At 40.0% G+C, this 24,955-nt stretch overlaps 1 protein-coding gene across 2 annotated transcripts in view; it reads left to right on the plus strand.

Moving 5' to 3' along the window:
- The first annotated feature begins 1,021 nt into the window (after positions 1–1,021).
- The window catches only part of alkbh3 (alkB homolog 3, alpha-ketoglutarate dependent dioxygenase), a 33,217-nt gene continuing 9,283 nt past the window's right edge, over positions 1,022–24,955 (plus strand). Inside the window, exons 1-8 of one of the 2 annotated variants that reach the window (XM_062967912.1) lie at positions 1,022–1,227; positions 4,587–4,717; positions 7,677–7,792; positions 8,545–8,579; positions 8,814–8,861; positions 10,131–10,234; positions 11,055–11,143; positions 23,924–24,133. In XM_062967912.1, the coding sequence (XP_062823982.1) occupies positions 4,639–4,717; positions 7,677–7,792; positions 8,545–8,579; positions 8,814–8,861; positions 10,131–10,234; positions 11,055–11,143; positions 23,924–24,133 (681 nt within the window). In that variant the 5' untranslated portion in view covers positions 1,022–1,227; positions 4,587–4,638. Of the gene's footprint in view, positions 1,301–4,586; positions 4,718–7,676; positions 7,793–8,544; positions 8,580–8,813; positions 8,862–10,130; positions 10,235–11,054; positions 11,144–23,923; positions 24,134–24,955 lie in introns of both variants that reach the window. The other variant, XM_062967913.1, reaches the window with a different exon arrangement.

The following is a 24,955-nucleotide window of genomic DNA, read 5'->3' on the forward strand; positions in this document are numbered from 1 at the left end:
AGTATTTAGGAATTGGTGGTAGTTAAGGTAAAGGGTAAAGGTGCCGGCCTGTTTATGTTGGATAAGTGAGACTCTACTGTATATTTATAATCTTATATTATCTGCTTAGAACTGGATTATGAGGCCCCTTCTCCACAGCTGGATAAAATGCACACTGAAGTGGATTATATGGCAGCGTGGAGTCAAGATAACGCAGTTCAAAGCAGATAATATAAGATTATAAATGGGTTATATAGCTGTGTGGAAGGGCCTAGAGTCTACACTGCCATATAATCCAGTTCAAATCTGATAATCTGTATTTTATAGGTAGTGTGGAAGAAGCCTAAGAGAGGCCTAACTCTGCCTGGCCCCTGGGCTGGGTGGGTTGCTAGGAGACCAAGTGGGCGGAGCTTAGCCTTCTAACTGGCAGCAATTGGATAAAAACAATTATTCCTTTCCCTCTAATTAGGACTTTATTTTTCTTTTCTTTTTGTTGTATCAACCCAGAGGCATGGATGAGGGGTTGTGCTGTCAATTTTCGAGGTTGTGGGGTGTTGAGTTTTGTTGTTTTGTCCGCTGCCGTGATTCCATCACTCTTTTATATATATAGATTGTACTATGTCATATGTTGTAGTAGTGAACACTTTAGCACAAGCATGAGCAAACTTAAGCCCTCCAGGTGTTTTGGAGTTGAAATCCAAAACACCTGGAGGGCCCAAGTTTGGCAATGCCAGCTTTAGCATGCATGCAGAATTGTCTTCCATCTGACACTGGCTGGAAATACAGAGACCCTTTTTAAAGGGCACTTTGTACTGACCAGTTGGCATTACCTTACTTGACAACACCGTTCACTAAATGCACTCATTCATTCATTCATTGCACTGTAGATTCCCAAGATCCAGGCCTCGAGGCATTTTGGACTTCAACTCCCAGAAGCCTTAGCTGACTTGGCCGGTGATCAGGGATTCTGGGAGCTGAAGTCCAAAAGGCCTGGCGGACCCAGAAAGCCTTCACTTCCCTCTCCCCTTAAACTGTCACAGGCCTCTTGATAAAGCATGGAAATCCGCTGAGTCCGACTGAGACCTGAAGGAGGGGGCGGGGCTAAATCCCCAACGGACGTCTTCGCCCGTGCGCTCGCGAGGGCCGTCTCTCTGTTCTGGTTGGTGCAGAGGGGAGGAGGGGTGTATCCTGCGGTGCGCGCGCAAGGCAGGTCCCGCGGGCTGGCTGGGTCGGCGCCTGGTGTGACCGGTGAGTGTTTGGGTTCCTCAGGAAGCAGGAGGGAGGCCGACGGCGCCGTTCTTCTCAGGGTTCCCCTCACACGGTAGAATACATACATTTCGGGCCTACTTTAACTGCCATGGCACCTATGAATACTGGATGCTGCAGGCTATATTTTAATGCAGGCACGGCAAACTTGGGCCCTCGAGGTGTTTTGGACTTCAACTCTCACTATTCCTAACAGCCTCAGGCCCCTTCCTTTTCTCCTTCAGCCGCTTAAGAGGGGGGGAAGGAAAGGGCCTGAGGCTGTTAGGAATAGTGGGAGTTGAAGTCCAAAACACCTCGAGGGCCCAAGTTTGCCCATGTCTGTTTTAGAGGAAGAAACTGGCAAAACCTCCTCTGAGAAAAACTATGCAATTTGTGGGGTTGACAGAAGCTGACAGACAACTTGGAAGGCATCTTCAAGCACACACTTAGAACTGGCTCATACAGTGGATTTGTGAATTACAGCTTAACGGTAGAATCCAGAAACTTGTGCCTCCTCAAAACAAGCTCAGCGGAGTAAACTGTTATGTGAGCAAGAACCGGATTCCAGCCTTCATTGCCATTTGTGGCTTACAGCTTGTTTGTTTACTTTCTGTATTACACCACCTGTAGAAGCTATAATGTGCTGTTGCACCCAAACTGGTTTAAATGTATTTAGTTCTATTATTTATTTAGTTAGTTACAACATTTTTATCCCGCCCTTCTCACCACGAAGGGAACTCAGGGCAGCTTACAAGTTATATGTACATACAATATATTATATTATTAGCATAGCACAATATAAACATATATTACTATATTGTACTATATTACTATACTGCAATATTAGTAATATTACATATAATATATAATATACTATTAAAATAGTGTATTATTATAATGTATTGCATTATAATATTCTCTATTATCTGTATATAAAATATATTAGTATAGCATAATATTAGTATTATATATTATTATATTGTTTTATTGACACACAAGACATGGTGGAATGATGTCTTCCTGGCCCCCCTTCTTCACTCTGGCCCCAGAGTGGCAGTTATTCCTGGAGGGGAGGGGCTCCCAACTGATGACAAAGGAGACATGGTGGAATGGTGTCTTCCTGGCTCCCCTTCTTCACTCTGCTACAATGTCTTGATTATGGAACTGCCTTAGACCTTGCTTCTGGATGATGTGCCTTAGCATTGGAGTGTTTGTTTATTGGGTTTTATGTATGCATTAATTTTAATTTAATCTTTATGTTTTTATGTCCAAGGCACTATAGTAGTGCTGTTTGTAAGCCACCTTGAGTCCCCCTGGGGTAGAGAAAGGCGGGATATAAATATGGTAAATAAATAAATAAATGTCTTCACTTTCTATCACCTTAGGGGATGCCAAAATCAATTTCCACACTATTGCTTTAGAGAAATGGTAACAATGTATTAATTGGTTTTGGGCCTGTCTCCACCCAGGCACTATCTTGATTTTCCCACAACAAAATCCAAACTTAAGTTAATAATAAGTTAATAATAATAATCATAATAACTTTATTTTTGTATCCTGCCTCCATCTCCCCGAAGGGACTCAGGGCAGCTTACATAGGGACAAGCTTGATCAGGCATAGATTAAAAACACAACTCAATAAAATTTAAAACAACATCATAACAACATAAAACAACAACATCAAACAACCAATAACCTGAACAGTAATAAATACTGAAACTTGGAGGGTAGAAGCTTGTGCAATAGAATTTCAAAATAGGGCTGGTGAGAAAGTGCAGGAGCCAATAATAAATTAGGGCTAGAAGGGCAATGTCATTTGGAACGCTAAATCTATAGGCAGGGAACAATGATAAAGTGCACGAACTGATAGTAAGTTATAGTTGGGGAGGGGAAAATTGTCTGGTGAACTGTTTAATCAAAGGCACAGCGGAACATCCACGTTTTTAAGTCTTTATGAAAAGCGGACAGAGTGGGTGCCAGTACAATCTCCCTGGGGAGAGAGTTCCAAAGTTTAAAAGTAACTGGTTGTTCTTGAAGTCACTGCTAGTGGATGATTCTGTAGACCAGTGGTTCTGAACCTGTGGGTCCCCAGGTTTTTTGCCCTGCAGTTTACCTGCCCAGCCAGTTTACCACTTGTTAGGATTTGAAGGTCAAAATATCTGGGGACCCACAGGTTGAGAACTACTTCTGTAGGCGAAGGACATGGAAATTTCCTTATTTATTTATTTATTTATTTCATCCCTAAGGGGACTCAAAAGGAGCCCTGGTGGCGAAGTGTGTTAAAGCACTGAGCTGCTGAACTTGCAGACCGAAAGGTCCCAGGTTCAAATCCTGGGAGCGGAGTAAGCGCCCACTGTTGCCCCAGCTTCTGCCAACCTAGCAGTTCGAAAACATGCCAATGTGAGTAGATCAAGAGGTACCGCTCCAGCGGGAAGGTAACGGCGCTCCATGCAGTCATGCCGGCCACATGACCTTGGAGGTGCCTACGGACAACGCTGGCTCTTCTGCTTAGAAATGGAGATGAACACCAACCCCCAGAGTCAGACATGACTGGACTTAACGTCAGGGGAAACCTTTACCTAAGGGGACTCAAAGCAGTTTAACAACATAGTAAGATTCAATGCCTCACAACTATATAAAAGAAAACATAAGACTAAAATCAATACATATCACCATAAATATGCTAATTAAAAATATATAAATCATCAGACATACCATAAAACATTAAAACATTTAACATTAAGGCATTTAAAACACTGCATCTATCCATGGTTTCCTGTAGCTGCTTACATATTGTAATCATTCATCGAATGCCTGCTTGCACAGCCAAGTTTTAAGCTGTTTTCTGAATGTCACTTTCTCTGGTAAAAGAGCCTCTGGGGCATCTGATGCCAAGGTGATCAAGTCGGAGGCTGAGAGAGCAAGCCTCTCCTATTGAGGCCTGGCACATTGCTGAAGGCGCTGGAAGCTCCACAGGCTGCCACTGTCCAGCAGCAGATCAGTATAGCTGCATGAATTCCCAGAATAGTAGTGGTTATTGGCTTGAAATGGCTTATCCAAGCCTGGATCTTGCTGGGACAAACTATAGACACATCTTGCTTCCAAGATTCCCTGGTGGTAATAGCACTAATCTAAAATGGCTCCCTTTCCCCAGGCAGAGGGGTGGGCAACTTACTGATACAAACTAGGAAGGGTTTTCTTAAACTCCTCCCTCATAAAGTTAACAGAAAAATGGCTACTCTCATACTGTGAGTGAGACAGCCTAACAAATGAGCTGAGATCTATACAGTTCCATCACATATAGGTAGTATCATATAAAGGTCTGACTTGCTTGATAAGATTTTTTTAATATTTTGAAACAGGAAAGAAACTACAATCAATTAACCGCCTTAAAAGTTACTGTAAAACAGAACAATGGAGAATAAAAGGAAACGAGCCAGAGTTCAGGGTGGTTGGGCTGGCTCAATTCATAACAGAGGAGCTTCTTGTGCAGGCAAGATCTAGTTTTGATTTTATTAATTTAATAAAATGTTTAAGTGAACTGAATTAAAGAGGGGTGCAGTTCTACTTTTTGTCTATCTTTTTCAAACTTGGGTTTGCCTCTTAGGATAGGAGATCTATTCTCAAGTCTCCTAACGTAAGGAACAAATCTTTCTGATCTTAGCTCTTACCAAAATCTATATTCTGTCAAGAATTTTCCTCTTGTATTTTCCATACTAAGCAGAGCAGAAAGAAAGCAGAAATAGCTAAGGCTTTTATACCAGTACCTACATTACAGGTGTCTGTCCCAAGTTTTCCTGAATCAATTTTCAGGAAGAAAATTCTGCATCTTGCATTGATGGTCTGTTTTGAATTTCTTTTTAAGATACTTAGAGTAATGAATCTCTTAGCTACTGCAGCCAGAGCTAGGGCTTTCCAGAAAAAGTTAAATGAGAAAATGCCTTACTTGTGTTGATGGAAATCTGGGTGCCCTTCCACACAACCTTATAACCCAGAATATCAAAGCAGATAATACACAATATTTGCTTCGTACTGGGTTATCTGAGTCCACACTGACATATAATCCAGATATCTGCTTTAAACTGGATTATATGGCAGTGTAAACTCAGATAATCTATTTCAAAGCAGATAATGGATTATCTGCCTTGATAATCTGGGTTATATGGCAGTGTAGAAGGGGCCTTAGCATTTTTATGACATTTCATTTTTTAATTGAATGCCATATTATCAGTATGTTTGGTATAAGTGTTTTCCCCTGATAACTTAATGTTATTGAACTGAAACATTTAACTAGAGAAAGCAATTAACTAAATGTCACTTAGAAGTAAATTTAATTTGAAAAAAGCTGTAGGTCAGTAAAATTGCACATGCTTTGCATGAAAAAGGTTTCCATTTAATACCTGGTACAGTAGAGTCTCACTTATCCAACATAAACGGGCCGGCAGAATGTTGGATAAGTGAATATGTTGGATAATAAGGAGAGATTAAGAAAAAACCTATTAAACATCAAAATAGATTATGATTTTACAAATTAAGCACCAAAACATCATGTTATACAACAAATTTGACAGAAAAAGTAGTTCATTGCACATTAATGCTATGTACTAATTACTGTATTTATGAATTTAGCACCAAAATATCATGATATATTGAAAACATTGACTACAAAAATGTGTTGGATAATCCAGAACATTGGATAAGTGAGACTCTACAGTAGAGTGAGACTCTACTGTATTTCCAAGTAAGACTAGAAAAGAATCCAGTCTGAATCCCCGGAAAGTCACTGCCAGTTAATGCTGCCAGTACTAGACTGATGTTTGGACTTGGTCACATTGAAGAGGATGTAGATTTATTTTCTGCTGCTCTAGAGACTAGGGCCCCTTCTACCCTGCCATATAATCCTGATTATCAAAGCAGATAATCCACATTATCTGCTTTGAACTAGATTATATGAGTCTACACTGTCTATACTACCATAAGAACTTTGCACTACCTTTTAAATGGATTTTATGGCGTATTTTGATTATTGCGATGGATTGGATGTTAACAACAGTTTAAAATGTTTAAATTGTTTTATTGTCTAATTGTTTAAATTGTTTATTATTTTATTGTATCTTATGTGCTGATCTGTCTTGTGTTTTGATTGTGTGATTGGTTATGTTACTACGGTAGAGTCTCACTTATCCAAGACTCGTTTATCCAAGCCTCTGGATTATCCAAGCCATTTTTTTAGTCAATGTTTTCAATACATCGTGATATTTTGGTGCTAAATTCATAAATACAGCTATTACTACATAGCATTACTGCGCATTGAACTACTTTTTCTGTCAAATTTGTTGTATAACATGATGTTTTGGTGCTTAATTCGTAAAATCATAACCTAATTTGATTTTTAATAGGCTTTTCCTTAATCTCTCCTTATTATCCAAGATGTTCACTTATCCAAGCTTCTGCCAGCCCGTTTAGCTTGGATAAGTGAGACTCTACTGTAATTGGATTCTTTATTATATTTATGTCTGTAAGCCGCTCCGGGTCCCTTGTTGGGAGATGGGGCAGTGTACAAATAAAGATTATTATTATTATTATATAATCCAGTTCAAAGCAGATAATCTGGATTTTATATGGCTAGAAGTGGCCTAAGACACAGAGCAGTGGATTCAAACTGCAGGAAAAGAGATTTCACGTAAACGTTATGATGAACTTCTTGATGGTAAGAGCTGTTCAACAGTAAAATATGCTGCCTTGGAGTGCAGTGGACACCCCTTTCTTGTAAAGGCTGGTTGACCTTCTGTTGGGAGTGCTTTGATTGTATTTTCCTGCATGGTAGAATAGAGTTGGACTGGATGGCCCCTGGACTCTCTTCCAACGCTATGATTCTAGTATGAGATGGTTCCTTGTGTTCTAAACCTCACTGAGATATAGTGCTTGTAGGACAAACAAGGAGGAATTTCATCTTTTCAGATATTACTGGGCTTCCCAAATTTCTCAATATTGGTTGTGCTAGCTAAAACTGCAGCCCAGGGCTGTACTTCACCCACCTTTGCTGTTGGATTGCAGTCGCAAGTAATTTAAATGTCGTTCAAATATATTCAGAGTTGTGGGGGATGGTTATTGTTGAAATATAGTAACTATTTAAGAATATGACAACATAATATACCATCCCCTTACATAATTTAAGGAAAATAAAATCAGTATGTTCACAGGATCCTTTTTTAGTATGTCTTAATTGTTCTCTTTATTAAATCATATGTTCCCTAGAAGCAATAAGTTCCCACAGTCTTTTATGAAAAGTTGTGAGAGAAGTGCTTGTGGTACCAAAATATCAATCCTGAATAACCAGAAAACATTTTCCATATCTTAATTTTCCCTGAGCACGTAACATGGAGGCACAGAATATGAATATGATTGCAAACATTAACTTGTTTAGTGGTTTTTCTTGCTTTTTGCTTTAGCTTCTGGAGTTTCCAATGCTAGGAATGAAGATTTGGCAAACACTACTCATTACCGGGTGAGAAGAGACAAAAAGCTTCCATCTGAAAAGCAATTTGTATTTAAAGCACCAGAAGAGGTAAATACTAATTTTTGTCATAGACGTATGCCTATGAAAGCAATTACATCCTGTTTTTCGTTCAAGTGATGTCAGAGAAGATTATATAAATATATTGCCATTTTCTTGCTTTTATCTTTTTTAATCTATCTGAAATTATTCATTTATTTATTAGCAACATTTATATCCCGCCCTTCTCACCCTGAAGGGGACTCAATATTATCAAAATGTTAGTGATAATAAATAAATAAGAAAACAGCAAATGTATTACTAAGTTGGCATCACTATCCATTAGGAGAGGCATTTAAATCTTAGACTGTATTTTTGACATAGCAGTTGTTAAAACAGATGATCTTGTAGTTACAGTCTTGTTACTGACTTCCAGTAAGCATATATAGTTTTTTGCTTGGATATGTAGTGAAAACCCTATCATGGTTACTTGGTATTTCAAATACTTATTATTTAGATCATTTGTATGCTACCTGTCAGTGTTTCTTTTCTCCAAGAGGGTTACATATATAATAAAACTTGAAAACCCTTTCAATATTGTTAAATAGCAGCAGAAAGGAAAAACTGTAGCAGACCTTTAAAAAAGTTTTATTTCTGCCTTTCTAGATAGAAAAACAAAGTGTGTGGGAGAGGGATTTCTAAAATAATCAATATATGAGAACTTATATATATTCAAAATTATTATGTGGTCATTAGAACATTCCTGTTTGGCTGAGATACAGGCACATGCCTGTTGTACAAAATTTTGGTGTTTTTCCCCCTAGGTGGTGCGCAAAGCCCCGGAGCCCAAAATATTAGAGTAAGTATATGTTCAGTATCTCAACTATAGAACTCACTCTATATGAACCATTCCCCATTTTGATATTTGCATTGCAGAGGCAATTACTCAAATGGTCAATATGTATAGTGGCTCCTGTAGTGGTATATTGCTTCACTTAAGTGCAGTTGGCAAATTTTCTTCACCTAAATATTTCTTCACCTAAATAAGCATATTCTATATTCCTAATCAACTGTAATTTCCCCTCTTCAACAGGAAACAGGGCCTGTATGAGATCAGCACAATGCCATCAGGAGTGTCTCGGTAAACAGATAAACCCCATGATTGTGAAAATATTTAGTACAGTAGGAGTCTGTCCTGGTACTTGAATCAACAGGAATATTTTTAGCTGTGGCAAGACTGTTGTTTAGCATAGCTTAAATGTTGTGCCTCTGATGGTGAAGGGATATCTTGTATGCATCTGACATTCTTGTTAATTCAGAAATTTAAAAGACTTAAATCCTAATGATAAACCACATTAGAATGTATGGAAATAAACAAGCACTTCCATAAGTTCTCTTGGTGCAGTGGACCTTCTCTGAGTGGAACTGACAATTGCATTTAAGACATAAATGCCTGGAAAGGTTCAAAACTACAGTAGAGTCTCACTTATCCAAGCTAAACGGGCCGGCAGAAGCTTGGATAAGTGAATATCTTGGATAATGAGGAGAGATTGAGGAAAAGCCTATTAAACATCAAATTAGGTTATGATTTTACAAATTAAGCACCAAAACATCATGTTATACAACAAAATTGACAGAAAAAGTAGTTCAATACGCCGTCATGTTATGTTGTAATTACTGTGTTTACGAATTTAGCACCAAAATATCACGATATATTGAAAACATTGACTACAGAAATGGCTTGGATAATCCAGAAGCTTGGATAAGCGAGGCTTGGATAAGTGAGACTCTACTGTACTTGTTCCGCTAATCCACATGTTAATAAGTGTGTTTTCCTTCCAAAATACAGTTCCTTTAAAATAAGTTAATATTATTCAGCTCCTGGTTCTAATAGTATTTACCCAAAGTAGCATTCTGTATAGCATTCTTAGCTTTGTTGAGCAAGACAGTTACTAGATTATTTTTGTAATTTTGTTATATTCAGGTATTATTATTATTTATACCCCACTTTTTATCTTCACAAAGGACACTCAAAATGGCTTATTCAGTGGAACTGAAATTTCTTGTTCTCCTCCTTATAGGAGATCAAGGCACTTATACCAGACATTGGTGTTTGGGAAGTTAGTCATGAATTTCATGAAAGCCAAGTAGCTCTGAATGAAAGCTGTTTACTGAGAAAGGGAGGTTGCTTGGTACTGACTGAAAGGCCGTTACTAGTTATAGAACCAAACCCAAAAGCTTGAAAAGCCCTTGAAAAACTTACTGAGCTCTGGTCATTGCACCCTGCTGCTGGATGCCAAGGATGGGAATGCATGGGATCATTCTTAAATATAAGGAGGAGCCTGAACATTAATGGGCTTGGACAATGGCTCTTGATTAGCTGTGCCTCAGCATGTTTTCTTTGTTTCAGAATTCATCTAATTCCTGGCTTTATGGACTTAATGGAAGCAGACTGGATGTTTGAACAACTTCTCCAAGAAATTCCCTGGGGGCAGAGAACACATGTCAGACAAGGTAACAGTGCAGTCATTCTCATTTAGTTGCCTGCTCTTTTTGGTCAAGCCTACCACCAACATCCACTTACAAATTCAACTTAACTTGGAGATTGCGTGTACTTGTGTGCTGTTCTGCTTACTTTGTCCACTTGGGGGCAGTTATGCTATTCCTCATTTCACATTGTAGACTAGATGACCCAACTGTCCTGTTAACAGTTCTAAGAAATCTTCCCTACAGTTACATCAAGCAGTTCTGATTATCTGTTCAAACCCTGATAAACTCCTCTTCATACAAAGTACAGACAACCCCTGGGTTACAAACAAGATAGGTTCTCTAGGTTTGTTCTTAAGTAGAATGTGTATGTAAGGCAAAACAGGTGCATTTTTAAAGTTAACTTCTGCCATTTTTAAAAGTTTTGGTTAGCATAGGGAAGGACTAATATTCCTGTAACATTTGTTTGGTTGTCTGTGCCCCTGTTCAGAAAATTTCATTTCACTTTTTGTCTCTCTAAGAATTGGATTTTGAAAATTTTGGATTGTTATGGAAACAAGGATTGGAGATAAAGTTTCAGTGGTGATACCTTTTCCCCATGATTACCCTTTCAGGAGTTAATTTTCCTTCATAGATGTATGTTTCCTCTCACTTCCTGTGGGTTTGCCCTGGTTAGAACTAGGAGTCGTACATCGGATGTTTGTAACTTGGGGACTGCCTATACTTAGAAAAAGAATGACCAGGCAATCATTTAGTAAGCTACATGCACATGAACATTAGCAAAATATACTGATCCATCACTGTAATAGTGTTTTGGAATCATAAATGTTCTTTTCTCTTTCTCTAGATCAATCTTACGATGAACCCAGACTCACAGCATGGTATGGTGAACTTCCGTATACTTATTCCAAGCTTACCATGCAGGCAAATCATCATGTACGTATGTATTTATCAGGAGTGATGTAAATCTCAGTACTATTATCTCAGATGTTTTTTATTGGCTGCCCCAAGACTGCTGAAAGAACACTGACAGCTAAATGAGCTGTTGGAATTTTAAAACCACGTAAAGAGCTATCTCTTCTGGCAGGCTTACCCAGACAGTCTTTAAGCATGAATTTTAAATGTGTGTCCTTTGTTTAATCGCTGTTTTGTGTATTTTAATTTATAATTTATAGATATATGTTTTGGTGTGTAGCTTTTATAGAGGTGTGTTTTAATATGTGTATTTGTGGTGTTTTTGCAGTGCTTCATGTGTTTTAATTGTACTTTAATTGTTTTAATAATGGGCTGTTAGGATCATAGTCTGTGAATACTAAACTGTGCAAGTTTTATCATTAATATTTTTGAGGTTTTATTCTCTTTAGGGGTAGCATAACTGAACTGAAAGAAGTACATTAGTAGCAATCAGGATTTTTCTAAAAATATATGTTCTTGGCAATGAGAACAGAGTACCAAGCTCACATTTTCATCCCATGTGGCAGTGGCTTCCTATTATTCAGCCAGTTCATACCTTCAGTCAGTCCTATGTTTTGTCCATCTGCAGTATTAAGTTCTGCAAATCAGATATAACATAAATGTCTTATGTAAGATGTTTCAAACTTACATTTGTAAGCACTTTAAAATGCAGTAACCTGGTAACTCTTTCCATAACAACTGGATTGTAATTGCTCCTCAACTTATAGCAAAATAGTTGTATGATTTTAAGTTTGCAGAGCCAAGTGGGATACTGCAGTGAGAGGAGAGACAATCTTGGAATGATCCAGTTCTAGTGGATATTACTAGAGTGGCATAAATTCAAATCATATTACATGAAGTGTCTTGCTTTATCACATGGTGACACTGACAAAATCAACACAGACCTCTCTCATAGAATCATCTCACCATAAGAGTGGGAATTGTGTAGTTTTCAAACAGTTCAGTTGTAACATGCTGCATTCCTTCCCATCAACTTAGGCTAGACAGGACTGATAGGGGCTGCAGTTCAACAAGATTTGAAAGGCTGCACAGTTTCCGCTCCTAATGTAAACCAAATCAGAATCAGTTATCATTAAATGTCATAATCTATATATATAAAAGAGTGATGGCATCACGGCAATTCACAAAACAACAAAAGTACAGGCCCCCCAACCTCAAAATTTGACAACACAACCCATCATCCACGCCTCAAGGTTGATACAACAAAAAGAAAAGAAAAATAAAGTCCTAATTAGAGGGAGAGCAATAATTTTTTTTATCCAATTGCTGCCAGTTTAGAGGGCTAATCTCTGCCCACTTGGTTGCCTAGCAACCAAGGGACAGCCAGGTTTCAGTTAGGGGACAGGCAGATTTAGGCCTCACTTAGACTTCTTCCACAGATTATCTAATTTGCACTGGATTATATGGCAGTGTAGACTCAAGGCCCTTCCACACAGCTATATAACCCATTTATAATCTTATATTATCTGCTTTGCACTGGATTATCTTGACTCCACACTACCATATAATCCACTTCAGTGTGCATTTTATACAGCTGTGAAGACGGAGCCTCATATAATCCAGTTGTGAGCAGATAATATAAGATTAGAAATATACAGTAGAGTCTCACTTATCCAACGTAAACAGGCCGGCAGGATAAGTGAATATGTTGGATAATAAGAAGGGATTCAGGAAAAGCCAATTAAACATCAAATTAGGTAATCGTTATACAAATTAAGCACCAAAACATCATATTATACAACAAATTTGACAGAAAAAGTAGTTCCATGCGCAGTAATGCTATGTAGTATTTACAGTAGAGTCTCACTTATCCAACACTTGCTTATCCAACGTTCTGGATAATCCAACGCATTTTTGTAGTCAATGCTTTCAATATATCGTGATATTTTGGTGCTAAATTCATAAATACAGTAATTACTATATAGCATTACTGTGTACTGAACTACTTTTTCTGACAAATTTGTTGTCTAACATGATGTTTTGGTGCTTAATTTGTAAAATCATAACTTAATTTGATGTTTAATAGGGTTATCCTTAATTCCTCATTATCCAACATATTCGCTTATCCAACGTTCTGCCAGCCCGTTTATGTTGGATAAGTGAGACTCTACTGTACTGTATTTACAAATTTACCACTAAAATATCACAATGAATTTAAAACACTGACTACAAAAACATTGGTTATGAAAAGGCAGACTGCGTTGGATAATCCAGAACATTGTATAAGCGAATGTTGGATAAGTGAGATTCTTCTTTAATATGAAATAATACTGGGATAGAATAATGCAGAACAATATAATCTCTAAAACCAGGACAGTAAATAAACAGGGGAATTCCACACAGGAAACAATCGGGGCCAGCTAACACCTCCCAACAAAATATTCCCATCATCAAAGTCTGGAAAATCCTCTGTTTTCTCAGGGCCACAGACAGTAGATTCACATAAAATATCGCAAACAACACCACTCTGAAAACAAGGGAATTCCAGACAGGAAAGAATCAGGGTCAGCTAACACCTTCCAACAAAAATTTCACTCAGGGGGGAAACAGCCAGGCTTTAACGCTGCAAGGCCATTACATCCTAATCATTTTTCCTAATTGCAGCATTCATACTTGCCTCCAACAAACAAAAAAAAACCAATCAGAAATATTGTATATTCACAACCTTTAGGAAATAATATCCCCTGATGGCGCAGCGTGTTAAAGCGCTGAGCTGCTGAACTTCTGGACCGAAAGGCCACAGGTTTGAATTGGGGGAGCGGAGAGAGCCCCCACTGTTAGCCCCAGCTTCTACCAACCCAGAAGTTCGAAAACATGCAAATGTGAGTGCATCAATAGGTACTGCTCCGGCGGGAAGGTAACGCCGCTCCATGTAGTCATCCCACATGACCTTGGAGGAGTCTACGGACAACGCCGGCTCTTCGGCTTAGAAATGGAGATGAGCACCAACCTCCAGAGTCAGACACGACTGGACTTAATGTCTGGGGAAAACCTTTACCCTTGACCTTAACTACCACCAATTCCTCAATACTTTATTTCCCATACCACCAGACTTCGCCACAGCAACGCGTGGCCGGGCACAGCTAGTCTATATATATAAAATGATAAAGTTGTTTGCGCAGTGACTATAACAAAAAAACTAAACATCCCAGAAATACGAAATTTGGCAACACAATGCAAAAGGCTTGCCTCCAGGTTACAACAACACAACCACACCACAAAACCACAATCCAGACCCACAAAACTCACAACAACGCATCATGCGATAACAACATAACTAAACGCCCCAGAAATACAAAACTTGGCAACACAATGCAAAAGCCTTGCCTCCCAGTTGTAACAACACAACCACACCACAAAACCACACAGGGCCCACAAAACTCACAACAACGCATTGTGACTATAACAACACAACTAAACGCCCCAGAAATACAAAACTTGGCACACAACTAAACGCCCCAGAAATATAAAACTTGACAACACAACGCAAAAGCCTTGCCTCCCGGTTGTAACAACACAACCACACCACAAAACTACAATCCGGACCCACAAAACTCACAACAATGCATCGTGACTATAACAACACAACTAAACGTCCCAGAAATACGAAACTTGGCACACAACTAAATGCCCCAGAAATATAAAACTTGACAACACAACGCAAAAACCTTGCCTTCCGGTTGTAACAACACAACCACACCACAAAACCACAATCCGGACCCACAAAACTCACAACAATGCATTGTGACTATAACAACACAACTAAACGCCCCAGAAATACAAAACTTGGCAAAACAATGCAAAAGCCTTGCCTCTCAGTTGTAACAATACAACCACACCACAAAACCACAATCCGGAGCCACAAAACTGACAACGCATTGTGACTATAACAAATACAAAATTTGACAACACAACTCATCCACCTCCCCAATCCCTACATTCACACTTGGCCTCCAAAAAAACAATTACAATAATAACAATGACAACAACAACAACAACAATAAGAATCAACACCATCACAGGCAAGAAACAGCTAGGCACTGAGGCTGAGAGGCCAGTCAGTGCTACACTGGGCCTCCAAAAAACAATACAGTAGCATCTAACTTATCCAACCTTCATGACCACAACAACAACAATAATAATAAACACCTACACAGGCAAAACAAAAAAAGGACCTTTGTACCACAATAAAAATATAAACCGCACTCAGCAGAATCAGACATTACAACTAACAACAAACCAAAGACAACAGGGATCTCAAGCAATTATCAATCAACACAAAAATTGAAAAAGGTAACAGACTTCAAATACTACTACTAATGTGAGTATAAAGAAGGTGGAGGTCACAGCATAAATACAACCTAATGTAGACTGACCAACACCACCAGACTAAGCCACAGCAACGCGTGGCCGGGCACAGCTAGTCTATATATATAAAAGGATAAAGTTGCGGGCGCAGTGACTATAACAACACAACTAAACGCCCCAGAAATACGAAACTTGGCAGAACAATGCAAAAGCCTTGACCCCCGGTTGTAACAACACAATCACACCACAAAACAAAATCCAGACCCACAAAACTCACAACAATGCATCGTGACTATAACACCACAACTAAACGCCCAAGAAATACAAAACATGGCACACAACTAAACGCCCCATAAATACAAAACTTGACAACACAATGCAAAAACCTTGCCTCCCGGTTGTAAGAACACAACCACACCACAAAACCACAATCCGGACCCAGAAAACTCACAACAACGCATCGTGACTATAACAACACAACTAAACGCCCAAGAAATATGAAACTTGGCAACACAACACAAAAGCCTTCCCTCCCGGTTGTAACAACACAACCACACAACAAAACCACAATCTGGACCCAAAAAACTCACAACGACGCATTGTCACTATAACAACACAACTAAACCGGATGGCCATCTGTCTGAAAGGTTTGGGTGGGTTCTTCCTCCATGACAAAGAGAAAGAAAGGGGTTGGACTGGATGCAAACTACAAATTCCAGCACCCCATGGCATGGAGTCCATGCATTTCAATTGAAGGCCTCTTCCTTCTCCCTTTCCCTGCCATCCAACCCATTGACCCAGTTCCATGGCTCCGCAGGCAGGAAAGGCTGGGACGAATAGAACAAAGGAAGGAGGGAGGGAAGGGAAGCAAAGGAACGCCAAGTACAAGAGCCCTCCCTCTCTGCCTGGAAGGCCAAGAGCAAAAGGGAGAGAAAGGCCATCGATCCGGTTATATTTACCCTCCTTTCTGACCAGTGTGTTCTTATCAGCGAGCTCAGGATCGGAACAGAGAAAGGGAACAGCATAGGAATAAAGTAAACAAGGAGAGCACCCACTCTATCTATCCATCCACTCATCTATCCATCCACTCACCCACTAATAATAAACACCTACACAGGCAAGAATCAGCCATGCACTGAGTCTACAAGGCCATTCAGTGCTCATCCACCTCCCCAATCCCTACATTCACACTTGGCCTCCAAAAAAACAATTACAATAATAACAATGACAACAACAACAATAAGAATCAACACCATCGCAGGCAAGAAGCAGCCAGGCACTGAGGCTGAGAGGCCAGTCAGTGCTACACTGGGCCTTCAAAAAACAATACAGTAGCATCTAACTTATCCAGCCTTCATGACCTCTACAACAACAACAATAATAAACACCTAGACAGGCAAAACAAAAAACACTATTATACTACAATAAGATGTAAACCGCACTCAGCAGAATCAGACGTCACGATTAACAACAAACACCAAAGACAACAGGGATCTCAAGCAATTATCAATCAACACAAAAATTGAAGAAGGTAACAGACTTCAAATACTACTACTAATCTGAGTATAAAGAAGGGTGGAGGTCACAGCATAAATACAAGCTAATGTAGACTGACCAACACCACCAGACTAAGCCACAGCAACGCGTGGCCGGGCACAGCTAGTGTTTCTATAAAGCCGTTTAGATACATTTTATATAAGAACTAGCTGTGCCCGGCCACGCGTTGCTGTAGCTGAGTCTGGTGGTGTTGGTCAGTCTACATTAGCTTGTATTGATGCTGTGACCTCCACCCTTCTTTATACTCACATTAGTCGTAGTATTTGAAGTCTGTTACCTTCTTCAATTTTCGTGTTGATTGATAATTGGTTGAGATCCCTGTTGTCTTTGGTTTGTTGTTAATTGTAATGTCTGATTCTGCTGAGGGCAGTTGATATTTTTATTGTTGTACAATAGTCCTTTTTTTGTTTTGCCTGTGTAGGTGTTTATTATTATTGTTGTTGTAGTGGTCATGAAGGTTGGATAAGTTAGATGCTACTGTATTGTTTTTTGGAGGCCCAGTGTAGCACTGACTGGCCTCTCAGCCTCAGTGCCTGGCTGTTTCTTGCCTGTGATGGTGTTGATTCTTGTTGTTGTTGTTGTCATTGTTATTATTGTAATTGTTTTTTTTGGAGGCCAAGTGTGAATGTAGGGATTGGGGAGGTGGATGAGTTGTGTTGTCAAATTTTGTATTGGTTATAGTCACGATGCACTGTTGTGAGTTTTGTGGGTCCGGATTGTGGTTTTGTGGTGTAGTTGTGTTGTTACAACTGAGAGGCAAGGGTTTTGTGTTGTGTTGCCAAGTTTTGTATTTCTGGGGCGTTTCGTTGTGTTGTTATAGTCACGATGCAATAGTCACAATGCACTGTTGTGAGTTTTGTGGGTCCGGATTGTGGTTTTGTGGTGTGGTTGTGTTGTTACAACTGGGAGGCAAGGCTGTTGCATTGTTTTGGCAAGTTTTGTATTTCTGGGGTGTTTAGTTGTGTTGTTATAGTCATGATGCGTTGTTGTGAGTTTTGTGGGTCTGGATTGTGGTTTTGTGTTGTGGTTGTGTTCTTACAACTGCGAGGCAAGGCTTTTGCATTGTGTTGTCAAATTTTGTATTTCTGGGGTGTTTAGTTGTGTTATATTCACGATGCATTGTTGTGAGTTTTGTGGGTCCGGATTGTGGTTTTGTGGTGTAGTTGTGTTGTTACAACCGGGAGAAAAGGCTTTTGTGTTGTGTTGTCAAGTTTTGTATTTCTGGGGCGTTTAGTTGTGTTGTTATAGTCACGATGCATTGTTGTGAGTTTTGTGTGTCCGGATTGTGGTTTTGTGGTGTGGTTGTGTTGTTACAACCGGGAGGCAAGGCTTTTGCGTTGTGTTGTCAAGTTTTATATTTCTGGGGCGTTTAGTTGTGTGCCAAGTTTCGTATTTCTGGGGCGTTTAGTTGTGTTGTTATAGTCACGATGCGTTGTTGTGAGTTTTGTAGGTCCGGATTGTGGTTTTGTGGTGTGGTTGTGTTGTTACAACCTGGAGGGAAGGCTTTTGCGTTGTGTTGCCAAGTTTCGTATTTCTGGGGCGTTTAGTTGTGTTGTTACAGTCACGATGCGTTGTTGTGAGTTTTGTGGGTCCTGTGTGGTTTTGTGGTGTGGTTGTGTTGTTACAACTGGGAGGCAAGGCTTTTGCATTGTGTTGCCAAGTTTTGTATTTCTGGGGCGTTTAGTTGTGTTGTTATCGCATGACGCGTTGTTGTGAGTTTTGTGGGTCTGGATTGTGGTTTTGTGGTGTGGTTGTGTTGTTGTAACCTGGAGACAAGCCTTTTGCATTGTGTTGCCAAATTTCGTATTTCTGGGATGTTTAGTTTTGTTGTTATAGTCACTGCGCAAACAACTTCATCATTTTATATATATAGATTAGATACAGCACATAGCTGAAAGATACAAGTTGCACAAAAATCATAGATACAATTTATTGAAGATTTAGATACGATACAGCAGGGGTCCTCAAACTTTTAAAGTGGAGGGCCGATTCATAGTCCCTCAGATTGTTGAGGGGCCGAATTATCATTTGGGGGAAAAAATGAACAAATTCCTATGCTCACTGCACATGTCTTATTTGTAGTGCAAAAAAACCCCCCAACAACAATTATTTATTTATTTATTTGCTACATGTATACTCCACCCTATCTCACCCCGAAGGGGACTCAGAGCGGCTTACACATTGTATGTACATACAATATATTATATTATTAACATAGCACAATATTAGCATTGTATATTACTGTATTGTACTATACCACTATACCATATTATTATTGGTAATATTACATCTCTATATCTAAAAGAGTGATGGCATCGGGGCAGCGGACAAAACAACAAAACTACAGGCCCCCCAACCTCGAAATTTGACAACACAACCCATCATTCACGGCTCTAGGTTAATACAACAAAAAGAAAAGAAAAATAAAGTCCTAATTACAGGGAGAGGAATAATAGTTTTTATCCAATTGCTTAGCTTAGAAGACTAAGCTCCGCCCACTTGGTCTCCTAGCAACCTACTCAGCCCAGGGGACAGGCAGAGTTAGGCCTCACTTAGGCCTCTTCCACAGATTATCAGATTTTAACTGGATTATATGGCAGTGTAGACTCAAGGCCCTTCCACACAGCTATATAACCCATTTAGAATCTTATATTATCTGCTTTGAACTGGATTATCTTGACTCCACGCTGCCATATAATCCACTTCAGTGAGCATACTAAACATAAAGACAACCATACAACAGACATTCAATACCACCACTACGTCAACAATTTCTCACCAACACCACCAGACAACGCCACAGCAACGCGTGGCTGGGCACAGCTAGTCTATATATATAAAAGGATAAAGTTGCGGGCGCAGTGACTATAACAACAAAACTAAACATCCCAGAAATACGAAACTTGGCAACACAATGCAAAAGCCTTGCCTCCCGGTTACAACAACACAACCACACCACAAAACCACAATCCGGACCCACAAAACTCACAACAACACATCATGACTATAACAACACAACTAAACGCCCTAGAAATACAAAACTTGGCAACACAACGCAAAAGCCTTGCCTCCCAGTTGTAACAACACAATCACACCACAAAACCACACTGGACCCACAAAACTCACAACAACGCATCGTGACCATAACAACACAACTAAACACCCCAGAAATACGAAACTTGGAGACACAACGCAAAAGCCTTCCCTCCCGGTTGTAACAACACAACCACAACACAAAACCACAATCCGGACCCATAAAACTCACAACAATGCATCGTGACTATAACAACTCAACTAAACGCCCCAGAAATACGAAACTTGGCACACAACTAAATGCCCCAGAAATACAAAACTTGACAACACAACGCAAAAGCCTTGCCTCCTGGTTGTAACAACACAACCACACCACAAAACCACAATCCGGATGCACAAAACTCACAACAAAGCATTGTGACTATAACAACACAACTAAACGCCCCAAAATACAAAACTTGGCATACAACTAAATGCCCCAGAAATACAAAACTTGACAACACAATGCAAAAGCCTTTCATCCCGGTTGTATCAACACAACCACACCACAAAACCACAATCCGGACCCACAAAACTCACAACAACGCATCGTGACTATAACAAAACCACTAAACGCCCCAGAAATACAAAACTTGACAACACAATGCAAAAGCCTTGCCTCCCGGTTGTAACAACACAATCACACCACAAAACACAATCTGGATCCACAAAACTCATAACAATGCATCGTGACTATAACACCACAACTAAACGCCCCAGAAATACGAAACTTGGCACACAACTAAACGCCCCAGAAACACAAAACTTGACAACACAATGCAAAAGCCTTCCCTCCTGGTTGTAACAACACAACCACACCACAAAACCACAATCTGGACCCAAAAAACTCACCACAACGCATTGTGACTATAACAACACAACTAAACCGGATGGCCATCTGTCTGAGGGGTTTGGGTGGGTTCTTCCTCCATGACAAAAAGAAAGAAAGGGGTTGGACTGGATGCAAACTGCAAATCCCAACACCCCATGGCATGGAGTCCATGCATTTCAATTAGAGGCCTCTTCCTTTTCCCCGCCATCCAACCCATTGACCCAGTTCCATGGCTCCGCAGGCAGGAAAGGCTGGGACGGATAGAATGAAGGAAGGAGGGAGGGAAGGGAAGTGAAGGAATGCCAAGGACAAGAGCCCTCCCTCTCTGCCTGGAAGGCCAAGAGCAAAAGGGAGAGAAAGACCATTGATCCGGTTATATTTACCCTCCTTTCTGACCAGTGTGTTCTTATCAGCGAGCTCAGGATCGGAGCAGAGAAAGGGAACAGCATAGGAATAAAGTAAACAAGGAGAGCACCCACTCTATCTATCCATCCACTCATCTATCCATCCACTCACCCACTAATAATAAACACCTACACAGGCAAGTATCAGCCATGCATTGAGTCTACGAGGCCATTCGGTGCTCATCCACCTCCCCAATCCCTACATTCACACTTGGCCTCCAAAAAAACAATTACAATAATAACAATGACAACAACAACAATACGAATCTACACCATCACAGGCAAGAAGCAGCCAGGCACTGAGGCTGAGAGGCCAATCAGTGCTACACTGGGCCTCCAAAAAACAATACAGTAGCATCTAACTTATCCAGCCTTCATGACCACTACAACAACAACAATAATAAACACCTACACAGGCAAAACAAAAAAAGACTATTGTATCACAATAAGATGTAAGCCGCACTCAGCAGAATCAGACATCACGATTAACAACAAACCAAAGACAACAGGGATCTCAAGCAATTATCAATCAACACAAAAATTGAAGACGGTAACAGACTTCAAATACTACTACTAATGTGAGTATAAAGAAGGGTGGAGGTCACAGCATAAATACAACCTAATGTAGACTGACCAACACCACCAGACTAAGCCACAGCAACGCGTGGCCGGGCACAGCTAGTTACTTATAAAGACAGGAGTATTGTAGATAGCACTTGTTATGTTAGAAATTGCTAACATCTTGCTGAGATTCTTCATTTAACATATAAGTTGTAATAGCTGAATGGGTTTGGAACTGGTTTACGTTGTGTAATGCTGGCACCTGTGAGCAACTTGATGAGTGCTTTAAACAGTTTAAAGGCTTATGGTAGATGGTACATAGGCCCCATCTACACTGGCCATTTAATGAAACTTCTAACATGTAGTGAATAATGATAATAATAATATAATAACTTTATTTTTATATCCTGCCTCTATCTCCCTGAAGGGACTTGGCATGGCTTACATGGGAACAAGCCCGATCAACATAATTAAAACATAACACATTAAAGAGAGTAGTTTTGCTATGCAGATTATGACATAGAAAAACCTGGAACCAGTTAAAGGCCCAGATGGGGATTATACAAACCACAGAGCACTGATTCAAATTAAGGGCTTTCTTTTGTGGCAGTTTGTTATGTGGCTGCCACAATTTGGAGCTTGCTTCAAAGTGCATTAAATGGCCATAGTCAGAATAAAGCATTTGGTTAGAAAATGTTTTAGTCAAACCACTGTTAAATGTGTGTACAGTAGAGTCTCACTTATCCAACATAAACGGGCCGGCAGAATGTTGGATAAGCGAAAATATTAGAGGGATTAAGGAAAAGACTATTAAAAGTCAAATTACGTTATGATTTTACAAATTAAACACCAAAATATGTTTTACAACAGAAAAAGCAGTTCAATGCATGATAACGTTATGTAATAATGACTGTATTTACAATTTTAGCACTAAAGCTTCGCAATATATTAAAAATCTTACTACAAAAACATTGACTACTAAATGGCAAACTGTGTTCGATAATACAGAAGGTTGGATAAGCAAAGGTTGGATAAGCGAGACTCTACTGTAATACAGTAGAGCCCCAGTTAACCGAGCTCCGGTTAACCAAGACGCCACTAGGGACGTCCCTCCCTCTTCTCTTGAGTTTGAGAGAAGGAGAGGGAGAGGCAGGAGGAAACGCCCTGCGATAGCTGCTGCCTAGCAGTAATGGCGAGGCACTTCCCAAGTGGTGAGGGCTCGCGAGGGACGTCCCTCGGTGAGACCTCGGCCCAGGCAAGCGCCTCGCCATCACTGCTGCAGCAATCGTCGAACGAGGGCTCCCCGAGGGACGTCTCCCCGGATCTCCCTCGGCCAGGCCCTTGCTGGAGGAAAAAGTTTCCTCCAGCAATGGCCTGGCCAAGGAAAACCCGTGGCACACTCCGCGTTTCTCGGAGGGACAGGCCCTTGCTACAGCAGGGCCTGTCTCTCCGATAAACGAGCATGCCGCGGGGAGATCTGGGGAGACGTCCCTCAGCGAACCCTCGCCCTATCCTAGCTGTTCAGTTATCCGAGATGGGGCCCGCCCCTTTATGTACCATAAAATGTGCTCCAGTATTGGTTTTTACAGGAGGAAGATAGCCCTCCTCACAGGGCTCTTAATGTTTAGGTGTCAGCCAACCTGGATCTTCTGATTACTTGCCTGTGGCATGAGAACCCTGCAGAGTTTTAAGATATAGGGATTTTGATACAGACAAAATATTTTTGGGCCTCCAGTAATAAAATTTCTATCTTACAATTTAATTGTAAGATGAGGATAATTATAATTCCTCATAGACAAATTTTGCTCAAAAAATCCAATACTAGTTTTGCCTTAGCATCACAATAAACTTGAAAGAACTTGAAAGGCACACAACATTTTGACAAATATGTTATTTTTAAAAAGTTTTATTGTATGCAGTTTTGCAGTATTTCTAGATGTTTGTAGTAGATCGAAATTTGTTAAGTAGTGATGCTTCATATTAAACTGTTATGTTTTCTGATTTCAGTGGCATCCACTACTGACCATGCTGAAGGATCGCATTGAAGATTTCACTAAAAACACTTTCAACTCTCTGCTCTGCAACTTGTATCGGAATGAAAAGGACAGTGTTGATTGGCATAGTGATGATGAGCCTGCCCTGGGACGAAACCCTGTCATTGCATCCCTCAGCTTCGGTGCCACCCGCACATTTGAAATGAGGAAGAAGCCTTTGCCTGTAAGTGTGATGACATTTCTATACTGTAGGGAGCTGTAATGATCCAGCTTCTGAAAGGCCTTTGTGGATGTGGTGACCCTAAACAATGTAGTATAATGTGGTTCCTTGTATTCTGGATGCCTGAAAATGCCTGTGGCAGCTCATAATAACTGACATTGTACCACAATCATATCCATCCATTTCATTGTAGTTCAGATAATATGTCTTTTGTGTTTGGAAGAGATCTACTCAATTTCACAATATGACCAGATATGTTTGCTTAGGACCCTAGTTTTGAGAAATGTGAGTAGAATTATCACTGGTCCACAAACATTTTCACACCTCATATGTTAACCCTGTTTCTGAGTGTATTTGACCTGCGGATTCCCATGTTGGTACCAGTTTTCCCCTATCAGCTGTATTTTTTAGATAAAGAACATTTATGACCTGCTCGCCCATAGAAAACCATGATAACCATATCTAAGAAAACAGAGCTGATGTGGTCTATTCAATACAATTTTCTGACTCAGTGCCCTAAATAACACCAGAAACAAGCCTACAAACCAAGCCTCCAAGATTTGATTTGTTGGCTTGTGTTTAACAATTGAACGGCAATGGAGTTTACAAAGACAAGCAAATTATGTTGTCATTTAGCCTATGATTCCATCTATATCTATGTCTATATCTAATCTAAATCTAAATCCATAATAAAAGCGAAAACCCATATGTGTGTATGTGGCACGGATGTCCGCTCACACAGCCTCCACAAACAGGCTATAGTTCCCAGAGTTAAGAATCTAGCAAGTCATTCTTTTCCACTGACATTGTGGTTACAGCGAGCAC

This window comes from Anolis carolinensis, chromosome 1 (genome assembly GCF_035594765.1).
Source record: "Anolis carolinensis isolate JA03-04 chromosome 1, rAnoCar3.1.pri, whole genome shotgun sequence".
In the NCBI taxonomy this organism is placed as follows: domain Eukaryota; kingdom Metazoa; phylum Chordata; class Lepidosauria; order Squamata; family Dactyloidae; genus Anolis; species Anolis carolinensis.